The 12,500-nt window shown below is 43.5% G+C and overlaps 1 protein-coding gene across 1 annotated transcript in view; it reads left to right on the forward strand.

Annotated features, from left to right (window-relative positions):
* LOC147033232 (lysyl oxidase homolog 3-like) overlaps window positions 1-12,500 on the forward strand; it is a 92,660-nt gene that overhangs the window by 35,706 nt on the left and 44,454 nt on the right. Inside the window, exons 8-14 of the mRNA XM_085871371.1 lie at window positions 6,289-6,443; window positions 6,540-6,695; window positions 6,807-6,969; window positions 8,058-8,227; window positions 9,092-9,165; window positions 10,872-10,987; window positions 12,399-12,500. The exon at window positions 12,399-12,500 is cut by the window's right edge and continues 35 nt beyond it. Of these exons, the coding sequence (XP_085727497.1) occupies window positions 6,289-6,443; window positions 6,540-6,695; window positions 6,807-6,969; window positions 8,058-8,227; window positions 9,092-9,165; window positions 10,872-10,987; window positions 12,399-12,500 (936 nt within the window). The remainder of the gene's footprint in view (window positions 1-6,288; window positions 6,444-6,539; window positions 6,696-6,806; window positions 6,970-8,057; window positions 8,228-9,091; window positions 9,166-10,871; window positions 10,988-12,398) is intronic.

The following is a 12,500-nucleotide window of genomic DNA, read 5'->3' on the forward strand; positions in this document are numbered from 1 at the left end:
GGTTACCATGTGACCTCTAGTTAAACGGCATAATTAGACGGTGGACACTGGAACTCATGGTTAACTGGGTGGCGTTCGTGGTTCCAAAGCAACCCACCATACCATAAAGTTAATTGTCAGCGGTGGCCCCAGGTCCGGCTCTTACTCGGACAAACGGGGATTAAACCCCAAGTAACAAACTGGTGTCTCGGTACCCGTGGCCGTAACTATATATATATATATATATATATATATATATATATATATATATATATATATATATATATATATATATATATATATATATATATATACATACATACATACACATAGTTGTGAATTTGGAAAGCTATCACACTCAACATTCAGGTCCTTTAGCTCAGTTATATCGGTAAGTACATGTTGCCAGTTAGGGTCCCGACCCTAGTCTAGTGGGTAATTTAATGTTCAGGCACTGCGATTTGTATTAGGAAAACCATCAACAACAACAACAGCCACAAAATGCCTGTTGGTGGAGGACACGCTGCCAGACCAGCGAGTGTCCCCTGTGCCTCGCTGTAATGCGGGCGTGTTCAGATGCATCCCCGAGCTGAATTCCTTACCTTGTATGGGCATAAAAGCAACTCGGGGGGGGGGGGGTGGAATGCGGGAGCCCCCACCGACAGCGGATGAGTCACACGGGAAGTGAGGCACGCCCTTGATAAATAAAAAGGGAAGAGAGAGACAAAAAAAGACACAGGAGGAGGAGGAGGAGGATGAAGGGTGGTTGTTATTTCCACCAGTTTCTTTGAGCTTCTTCAAACTTCCAGCTTCTTGTTGGTTCTCCTGGTGTTGTCCTCCTGTTGTCCTTCGTGGCTGGTTCTCGCATCGTTCTCCGCTGGTCCTCCTGTGGATCTGGTCGCGCGCAAGTTCTGGAAAGTGCGCACGGAGGGTCTTCTCCCGCCAGCCTTCGCTCGCTTGGACCTTCCGGATCGTGCTGGGAGTCCAGTAGGCCCGGGGACCTGGTCCCCGAAGACCGCACGAGGCGGGCAGATCCGAGATAGGGCTTGATAAAGACTGGCTGGTCCGATCGTGTGTGTGTGTGTGTGTGTGTGTGTGTGTGTGTGTGTGTGTGTGTGTGTGTGTGTGTGTGTGTGTGTGTGTGTGTGTGTGTGTGTGTGTGTGTGTGTGTGTGTCACCAGTCCAATAAGTAGTCAATTGTATAAGTGCCTGTATATACTTGCATATACATATATATATATATATATATATATATATATATATATATATATATATACAGTGGGGAGAAAAAGTATTTGATATACTGCCGATTTTGCAGGTTTTCCCACTTACAAAGCACGTAGAGGTCTGTAATTTTTATCAAAGGTACACTTCAAGTGTGAAAGACGGAATCTAAAACAAAAATCCTGAAAATCACATTGTATGATTTTAAAATAATTAATTTGCATTTTATTGCATGAAATAAGTATTTGATACATCAGAAAAACAGAACTTAATATTTGGTACAGAAACCTTTGTTTGCAATTACAGAGATCAGACATTTCCTTTCGTTCTTAACCAGGTTTGCACAGACTGCAGCAGGGATTTTGGCCGACTCCTCCATACAGATCTTCTCCAGATCCTTCAGGTTTCGGGGCTGTCGCTGGGCAACACAGACCTTCAGCTCCCTCCAAAGATTTTCTATTGGGTTCAGGTCTGGAAAATGGCTAGGCCACTCCAGGACCTTGAGATTCTTCTTACGGAGCCACTCCTTAGTTGCCCTGGCTGTGTGTTTCGGGTCGTTGTCATGCTGGAAGAGCCAGCCATGCCCCATCTTCAATGCTCTTGTTGAGGGAAGGAGGTTGTTGGCCAAGATCTCACGATACATGGCCCCATCCATCCTCCCCTCAATACGGTGCAGTCGTCCTGTCCCATTTGCAGAAAAGCATCCCCAAAGAATGATGTTTCCACCTCCATGCTTCACGGTTGGGATGGTGTTTTTGGGGTTGTACTCATCCTTCTTCTTCCTCCAAACACAGCGAGTGGAGTTTAAACCAAAAGCTCTATTTTGGTCTCATCAGACCACATGACCTTCTCCCATTCCTCCTCTGGATCATCCAGATGGTCATTGGCAAACTTCAGACGGGCCTGGACATGCGCTGGCTTGAGCAGAGGGACCTTGCGTGCACTGCAGGATTTTAATCCATGACGGCGTAGTGTGTTACTTCTGGTTTTCTTTGATACTGTGGTCCCAGCTCTCTTCAGGTCATTGACCAGGTCCTGCCGTGTAGTTCTGGGCTGATCCCTCACCTTTCTCATGATCATTGAGGTTCCACGAGGTGAGATCTTGCATGCAGCCCCAGACCGAGGGAGATTGACTGTTATCTTGAACTTCTTCCATTTTCTAATAATTGCGCCAACAGTTGTTGCCTTCTCACCAAGCTGCTTGCCTATTGTCCTGAAGCCCATCCCAGCCTTGTGCAAGTCTACAATTTTGTCCCTGATGTCCTTAGACAGCTCTCTGGTCTTGCCCATTGTGGAGAGGTTAGAGTCTGATTGATTGAGTGTGGACAGCTATCTTTTATGCAGATAATGAGTTCAAACAGGTGCAGTTAATACAGGTAATGAGTGGAGAATGGGAGGGCTTCTTAAAGACAAAACTAACAGGTCTGTGAGAGCCGGAATTCTTACTGCTTGGTTGGTGATCAAATACTTATTTCATGCAATAAAATGCAAATTAATTATTTAAAAATCATACAATGTGATTTTCAGGATTTTTGTTTTAGATTCCATCTTTCACAGTTGAAGTGTACCTATGATAAAAATTACAGACCTCTACGTGCTTTGTAAGTGGGAAAACCTGCAAAATCGGCAGTGTATCAAATACTTGTTCTCCCCACTGTATATATATATATATATATATATATATATATATATATATATATATATATATATATATATATATATATATATATATATGTGTGTGTGTGTGTGTGTGTGTGTGTGTGTGTGTGTGTGTGTGTGTGTGTGTGTGTGTGTGTGTGTGTGTGTGTGTGTGTGTGTGTGTGTGTGTGTGTGTGTGTGTGTGTGTGTGTGTGTGTGTGTGTGTGTGTGTGTGTGAGTGTGTGTGTGTGTGTGTGTGTGTGTGTGTGTACGTCTAATCTACATATAGGTATATATTCTGGGAACCGCATCCCTCCAAAGCAATTGCAACCATCATACAGCAGTCCCGAGACAGTTATTCCATCAATATTTGTTCAGACAGACCCTTCCCCTTTGTCTAACGGGACAACGGGACAGTGCGTTGTATAAATGTCATCACGAGTTCTGATTAAATCTCTGCACTCATTCCTCTTCTTTTTTTTACTCTTCCACTCTCATTCCTGAGGTAAATCCCTGCCACGTGTGCCCTTCGCTGTGAGATAGGTCATCAGCGAAGGCAAAGCAAGCATTACGCCGGACACCCCTCTGCGAAATCACAGCCTGCCAAACGCATGTGCAGCGATAATTTCCAAACACATACCGAGGAGATGGAAGAAATGGCACCCTAAATGCTGGCAACTTGCCAAGCGCACGCGGCCGCGGCTTTTCCAACCCATTTCCAAATGTCCATCTAATAATTATATCCAATCCTTTCCCTCAATTCCCTGACACAGCTCAGGGCTGGCATCGTGCACCCCACCACCTCTGATAACCGCGAACACCATGCTCGATGGCAGGCGGACCTGCGCGCTGACCACGTGTACAATGGCGGACCTGTGCGCACTGTACTGGGTATGCTCGATGGTGGGCGGACCCGCATGCTGACCACGTATACAATGGCAGACCCGCGTACTGACCATGTGTACAATGGCAGACCCACACGCACTGTACGGGGCATGCTCGATGGAGGGAGGGTGGACCCGCGTGCTGACCATGTGTACAATGGCACTCGTGCACAGCCAGTGATACTCTATCATCATGCAGAACGGAGCACGAATAACACATCTTTGGTCGGGTCTGCGCATGGGGTTACAATAACGTCTTATCGTCGGTCTTCGCTCACCATGACAGCCACAAATGTCTCCCATGGACGGCATACATCCTCCTGCACCTCCGCCTCGATGCAGCTGCAACCAGGCAGAAGTATGCTGTGCGGCCGGATCGCTCGGGCTGCGTGGTGCACCATGGAGCAGGCACATTGACCAGTGCCAACCACGGGTCGACGGGGCACGGCACGGGATTCGGTGCAAAGCGATTCATGTTACGGAGCTCAGAGCAAGACGATTCCACAGCTTGGAACCATCTGGCCGGAAGTGAAGTGGAACCGCTTCCGGTCATGGCGGCCGGCCCATGTGCTGGCCGGGGCCTAACCAGAGCGACCGATTCAGGTGACGACATCGCTTCGGGTCGTCGCCCCCACCCCACCGGATCTATAAAAGGACGGGTCGTGGGGCAGTGGGAGAGTGTCATCGTTCCTGAGTAGTTCAAGTGTCGTTCCTGCTCATCGCTCCTGTCTGCTCGTTCCAGAGTGTCGTTCCTATGCACCATTCCTGCTCACTCAGTCCTGTCGATTCGTCTTGCTCATCCTGGCCTGGAATTCATCTTCAACCATTCGCCAGCTGACTCCGCATTTTTCACCACCTCACCGCCCTTCTCCGCCCACTTACTTCGGATTCCGCCTCTCTCCACCTATTGGCTTCTGGATTCACCCAAGTTCCTCCCTTCATGCCCGACAGTCACGTCTCATTCTCTGGACTGACGCGAGCTGCATGAAGTGTCAAGAAAGCAAGAGATGACGCGTCAGCTGTCAGGGAGGTATCGTCCAGCGGAGCATCCCCCAAAAACGTATCGATGGCGTGATCGGAAAATCGTGCAAGGTATTGAGAGACCGTTAGCCTCATCTCCTCTCCTTTTTCTCTTCATTAACTCCTCTTCATCAGGGTGTGTGTGTGTGTGTGTGTGTGTGTGTGTGTGTCCGTCCTGGCACCTGTCCTTGCTCAAGTTAAGATTGTACAAAAATTATATCGGGATAACTCTGCTCTGTGTCTGCTTTTGTAAGTTGCTTGTATTATTGCCGCAACTTTCACATTTCTTCCTATTCCTGCTGCAGACAACAATAAACAATATTCACTGTGCCACATATCTTTCCTCACCTGCCTGTTAATAAATCCCTTTGTAGAAATGCTCTCAGCTCGTTTTTGTCTGTTCTTTCATTGATCCAGCATGGTCCATATCCTTACCGAGCCGGGACTTTATTCCCAACGATCCGTTTCTTTTAGCCGGTACGTCCTTGGCAGTGTCGCTCGGCTGCATCTGATCCGGTAAAGTGATCCGGTTCAGACAAGGCGTACCGAGGACGTGTCCCCCTGTGATTAATTGGGAAATCGATTAACCTCTAGATGGGAGGACTCGAGGTCATGTGGTTGAGTTATTGGTGTTCACGGTCGATTAGCGACCCACCGTGTCTAGTTAGCGATCCGAATTATCCGTGTGCGACAGCCTGCAATTCCGGGGAGTATGGTGGGAACCCGAGATAGCTTCCCCCCCGGTGGTCTTCTCACCTGACCCCCAGCCCACAACAAAATATATATATATATATATATATATATATATATATATATATATATATATATATATATATATATACACACAAATATATGCAGACACACACACACAGGCCTTGTGGAAGAGTAAGTAGTAGTACACTGAACGGATCAGGACATAACATGACAAAATTAATAGTTGAGAGAGGGGGGAAACACAAACAGCAGAGTTGAAGGCCAATATAGAGGTAGACTTGAACAAACAATGGTTGTGGAGAGGAATGAGGGGCAGGAGAGTATGCATGGGGTGGACAAGATGGATACAAAAGGATGCATGGGGTGAATAAGATTGATACATATTGAGGTTCATGAAAGACCTGGACAACAGGTTACAAACCAACAGCAGGACAGAGGTAGACAAGGGACAAAGGCAAAGCAGTGGAGTTATATAATGAAGACAGGAAGACGAACCTATTTGCAGTGGGAGAGGAACATGCCATCTGCTTCAGCCTTCTGCCAATAGATACGAATTATTCTCAAGGCCTTGAATTCAACTGTCTTTCAGAATAAGAGTTGATACCTTTTGTTTTAAAACGTAAAGCACACCACATAGATAAATATCCAACAAAACAAAACGAGTCTAACTTTTCCATACGATTTCAAAAAACTTGTATTTGGGGAGTAAGATGTATGTTGCATACAAAATAATGTCACTGGAATAAAGAAGGAAAGTGGATTTTAAAGTACAATCGATGTTTTTATCGTCCCTTGTTTTGATGCTTTTCCCTCTCTTGCTCCATTTTAGGCATTGGGCCAATCCACATGACAAATGTTCTTTGCCGAGGCAATGAGAGGTCTCTCCTCTCTTGTTTCTATGGAAACGCATCATCCAGCGGATGTAGGCACACAGATGATGCAGCCATTCGCTGCAACACTCCTAATCTGGACATTGTGAATCAGGTAAAATAGGGTGGGTCGAAACAGCACAGACATGTGTAACCTTTACTGTTCATGTATGGAAATGTGTAATAAATGTCTAATTGTTATTATAACCAGATCCGGTTGGTTAGTGGTACCACTACTTATGAGGGCCGTGTGGAGGTGAAACAAGGCAATTCCTGGGGAACTGTGTGCAGTACAAACTGGACCACGAAGGATGCTATGGTGGTTTGTCGGCAGCTCGGCCTCGGCTATGCACTGCATGCGCTCAAGGTCATCATTTCAATCTCATTTTCATTTACTTTCTTTTCGTGCATTTCCAATTCGACTTACAACCACTCTCCTTGGCTTAATCATTAAAAAAAACCATTTCCTGGCCCACAGGAGGTGTGGTACTGGGCTGGGTCAAGTGATGCAAACGAGGTAGTGCTGAGTGGCTTGTCATGCCGAGGGTGGGAGCCCAGCCTGCTCGCCTGTCCACATGATAATCTCATGACATGCAAGCTTGGGGGATCACAGCATGCTGCTGGAGTCATCTGTGTTGACAGTATGGCATTCAACATTTATCTATTGCAAGCCCTTTGTGCTATATCGTTTTATGTTTGGTTATTAGTTTCTGGATGCTTCTGAATAATTGTAGATAATGTCAGAAGTAGTCTTCTTCTTTGTATGCAGCACATAGCTGTGGCATAATTTGCGGCGGGTACAGCGATGCCACTGATGCAATGCCCCCTTGTAGGTTAGAACTAGAATTTGTAATTAGTTCAGTGTGCTGGCGCTAGCTCGTGTAAATTTCACAAAGGACACCGTGGGAATTACACTTGGTGGTTTGCCTTTGCAATCCCAGTGGTAGTCAGAGCAGTAATTTGTAATTTGTTCCGCGGGATCTTTAACATCCACCAGATAATGCTGGCAGACGGGACGCCCGGTTTAACATCCATCCAAGTGAAGGCATACACATGTATCGCCCTGCCTATGAAACACCAGGATAGCAGTTTATAGCTTGGCTGAGATTCGAACCCAGACTAAACTTCTGAGGGGTGTGTGTGCATACCTCTAACCTATCCTGACAGCCCATCAGGAGGGAGGATGCAGGACTGGCATCCCAGAAGTTGTAGAATAAGTTGCAAATAAGGGAAGAAGAAAGAAAGAAGAAGTAGAAGAAGAAGAAGAAGAAGGTGGAGGAGGAGGAGATAACTGTACAAAGGATTTGGATTCTAGCTCGTCTCAAGAGGAAGTCATTTTTCTATCAAATAACTGGACAACAGGTAAATTATGCATGATATTCAGGTTGGGCTTGGGAAGGGGGGGGGGTTCATTTGCCTTCTCCACCTGGTCTGGTCTACATGTGATGCCAATAAACACATTATGGTTGACTCGATGCCATCGGGTCATCTTTTGCCTCACACTTCTGATTATGGCTACTTACCCTAATTACCTGTTGTTCTCCGAGTTTGAGGAATAAACAAATGAGAATGAAAAAGAAAGATTAAAATAATGAAGACATGCATGTGGAGGATGTCATTAGATCTACAAAATAATGAACATCGATACATTTCTCTGTGCTACAGAATTTACATTGTTAAGCGATAACTGTCCAATCATCAAAATACGTCCAATCACCTTCCACCCCAGCTGCACCAGATCTTCTCATCAATGCCAGCCTGGTCCAGGGATCAGCGTACATCGAGGACCGCCCACTGCATATGTTAGACTGTGCGGCAGAAGAGGGCTGTCTATCAGAGTCCGCGCGCTATGTACCTTGGCCCTATGGGAGCAGACGTCTACTCCGCTTCTCATCACAGGTGAAATGGCACAAAGAAGGAAACTAGAGAAAGAAAAAATAACTGCAAATGCCTGTACAATTATTCTCTCTCCATAAAGACAGCAAACTATGGTCAGTACAAGATTACAAATGTTTACATCAGCAAAGTCATGCAGCCGTTTAGCCATTTAGGATCTTCATGGTCAGTGAGCTTGGTTTGGATTACTGAGATTATCAAAGCATATAACAATAATAATAACAATAATAATATGAATAAAGCCTTACATACAATGGAGATTTCAAGAACCAATATAAATGGCAAACTAAGTATGACCATAACTACATCGGAATTTAGGAAAGGCAAATTTGACACATGTTGCTACAGCAACCAATTGATTACAATTTCATACGAAAGGGCCTGAAATGACAGGATACTTCAGCGATAATGTACTCAACTCTTAGTTGTGGATTAATCGTTTAAATGACTGATGAAATAGTATCCAACAAATAACTTTTGCCCTAATACTTTGACCAAATTTGCTGTCATTTCACCATCTTATCTGATGGCCATTAACATCCAAAAGAGAAGGCCATTGCATGTTGGTACCCTGACCAAATCAACATTCCTAATGACTCCTGACTTTCTGGTCAAAGTCAGTGCGCTCCTACCTTACGTTAATGGTACTGTAAGACATCTGACTAACAAGGGCTACAGATAGCAACAACATCTAAAGGATGAAAAGTCAAAGGAAAAAGATGATGTTGTTCATTCCCAGATTAACAATAAAATGTCTTGGAAGGAGTAAAAATAACAAACATGAGGTGGATAATTAAAATGAAAGATTGTACTTTGGAATATTCAAATTGTTATTCTTTTTCGTTACCTTACTACTACCCTTCACAGGTTATGAATCTCGGCCGAGCAGACTTCAAGCCAAAGATGGGACGTCATTCCTGGTTGTGGCATGCCTGCCATCAGTAAGTCCGTTTGTGAATGGAGGAGAGGGTTACAAGAAAAGCCTAAAGGGAAGAGTAGATGGAGATCCACTGGAGATGCTCCAGCATCTCACAGGGACACCGAGTAATAGCTCAGGCATACCGCTTTGCCCTTTTGTCCTTTAGCGATACGTTTCTTGCAAGTCTCAAGTAAATTAATCATGGAACTGTGACTCAAGAAAGCATTTCGATGAACGATATAACGAGCATTTTTTCTCCCAAAGTTGATAATAATTAAAGACAAATGAGCTGCATGTCATTATTGTCAATACGATAAAAGAAGCCATGCGTGTGTGCATCCGTCTGTGTAACAGGCCGTTCCACCCATTGGTTGGACAGTTCCCCAGACTCCACCCACAATTTTAACCTGAACACAATAATAATAATAATAATAATAATAATAATAATAATAATTATAATAATAATAAAATCACAAGGCCGTCATGTTGGTGCTTACTGCATTGCAAAGCCAAAGACATCTTCGGCGCCGTCACATTCACAATCGCCATGCCCTCTTCCCTTCAAAGTAAAATGACCAAAGCATCAGTTAAAAGGATTTTGAGCTTATAGGTGTCACAGGCCTTGTGAAGATAGGCCTCAACAATTGAGGCAGTAATCTGTTGTGTACTCTAGTCTAGTTGAGGACATGGTCACATTGTACATTGCGCGGATGTATCGTGAGTCCCTGCTCATCCTTATTAAAATAAAATTTATTTTCAAGGCAGAGTTTCAAAGATAGAGTGGGTTTTGTGATCATGTAATGAGTGAATACTTAGAGAATATGAGAGGTATGCCTCATATCAACAAGGAAATTTAAAAAAAAGATAAAATATCATAGCCCCCTTTGTTTTAGTAATTTTGCTGTACGAAGTTAAAGGGCGAGCCCTTATTTATTTACAACAAAAATGGCCACCAGTCTACCAGTCGGCCACTTTTGATCAGATCGCAAAATAAAGTTAGATGCAAGTGTATGCCATCATGTGTTGTGCTTGTGCCAAGTTTGAATAAAATTGGTCCCATACATGTCCGAGATGTGGTTGCGGATGCACACACACACGAACGGACACGAAAATGGAAACCAAATCAATCAGCCCCCATTTCGAACTCAGTCCAATGGGGTTAATAACTATTCAGAAATGATACACACCCATGGTGAGTTGGCTTGAAACATGCATATAATAGCACATTTGTACAAGGGATAGTAAGAGTAACAAGCTGAGATGTCTTCTACTGCTAATTTAATGGTCACAGTTATTCCCACCTTGTGAGGTTAGCCATGGTGTTTTTGGCCAGGCCTGCCATTCAACTGAAAGCAGTTGAAATTCGTAATTTATTCTGGGTGCCGGTCTTTGTGAAAAACACCGAGGGATCTTTAACGTCCACCAACTAATTCTAGCAGACGGCACACCCGGATTAACAATGTTCTGATGTTCCGAGAGACGGAACATGTACTGATGCCTTGCCCTGCATGCGGAACACCATTGTGACAGTTTATAGTTGGGTCAAGATTCGAACCCAGGTCAGACAGCTTAGAGGGGAGTATGCATACCTCTTGGCTATCCTGCTGACCTTGTAACAAGATGAGAACAGTAGATATTCATAAAGTCAATGAGGTTCAAATTATCAGACAAATATATTTAGATATAAGCACGTGTCTATTTACTTTTGTCTCCTTTATACCTGTGCAGACATTACCACAGTATGAACATATTCACTCACTACGACATCCTTGCACGCAACGGATCTCGTGTAGCAGAAGGACATAAGGCCAGCTTCTGCCTGGAAGACTCCGAGTGTGCTGAAGGTGATCAAATTCTTAAATTTGGCTGCACAAACAGCACATTTTGCAGCGATTCCACTCACACTTCCAAATCACAAACATGTTACGTGTTGTTAGGCCACAGTTTATACTTTATATTACTTGCACTGAGAACTTAGTGTATACTTCAGAAGCATGATCTCTTATCAGTTGCATAAATATGCAAGTGTGCATATCCCTCAGCTATCCTGCCAGGCCACAGTTGCATACATAACCATTTTGTATTTGTATTGAGCTTTAATATATTTAAGGACATTTATTTTCCATTAAATTGAATTAAATACGAGCAATGGCCTTGCAGTTCTTGTTTAGGACGATTTGATACGAGATCACCTATGCAAATATGGTAGAATTCCTCCATATCCATGGGATGCACCTCTTTATCGAAATTAAAAAAAATACAATATTAAACCTCAACCATCTATACATATGTGTGGGGGTACAGAGGGGGGGAGGAGAATGGAGGGGTTGTTGCGACGGCACCTCAGGACCTGCATCCAGGCAAATTATTACATTATAAACAGGTAGTTTGTCATTATTTTACAAACACAGTGCAAAAACTCAAAATAAATGCAAACAAGAGAGTTCATAAAGCACCTTACCCCACACACTGTTCAAGTATATGATTCAATTGAAATAAAATAATGATTTTAAAATTCGTACAAAAATAATTCCAGAAGTTTACCGCCATTGATGTGGTGTCTTAAACACCACTTTATTTAACATGTCAAAATAATGCAAAACTGCAAAATTGGAGGTGTCTGAAAGTAACAAAAAGGCGATTTGTGTTCTCATAGTCAAGTATATAATTCAACTGAAATAAAATTAAGATTTTGAAAGTTGTAGAAAAAAATTGATTCTGGAAATTTAAAGCCGTTGATCTCAGTATCTCACACCACCTTACTAAACACTCTACATTCGTTCTTTGTGTGTGTTGTTCGTGTCCTTTATTATGCCACGAAAAACAGTAAGTTTCCTGTTTGGAATGATTTTCATTTTTGTTTGACTGACAGACAGGCAGACAGACTAAAAAATTATTTCACTCCTCTTTGCGCATACACAATTTGGACGAATTCAGAGCCAAATTACTGTTCTGATAAACTACAGGTTCGTTTTCCTTTTCAAAAAATAACATTCAATTGAAATCAAGTTGTTTCTCAATCATAAACTGACATTTGTACACAGGCAGATAGACAGACAGACAGACAAAGTGAACAAATTGCTTAACCCCACTTTTCGCTTTGCTTGCACAGGGTAATTACCTATCGAGATAAAACACAAACACACAAAATTTCATTCCCAACAACTGCATTAAAGGATTTACTTTCTGGAAGAGCAATGAGTGCTTTCTGAAACTAGTACAAGATATGACACCTCCTTATCGGTTCACCTGCAGGTGTTCGGAAGCGTTACGAGTGTGCAAACTTCGGTAACCAAGGAATTACAGTTGGATGTAGCGATTCCTACCTACACGACATTGACTGCCAATGGATCGATG

Source organism: Eptatretus burgeri, chromosome 2 (assembly GCF_056783735.1).
Source record: "Eptatretus burgeri isolate ZD-2024b chromosome 2, Ebu_testis_v1, whole genome shotgun sequence".
NCBI classification, from domain to species: Eukaryota; Metazoa; Chordata; class Myxini; order Myxiniformes; family Myxinidae; genus Eptatretus; species Eptatretus burgeri.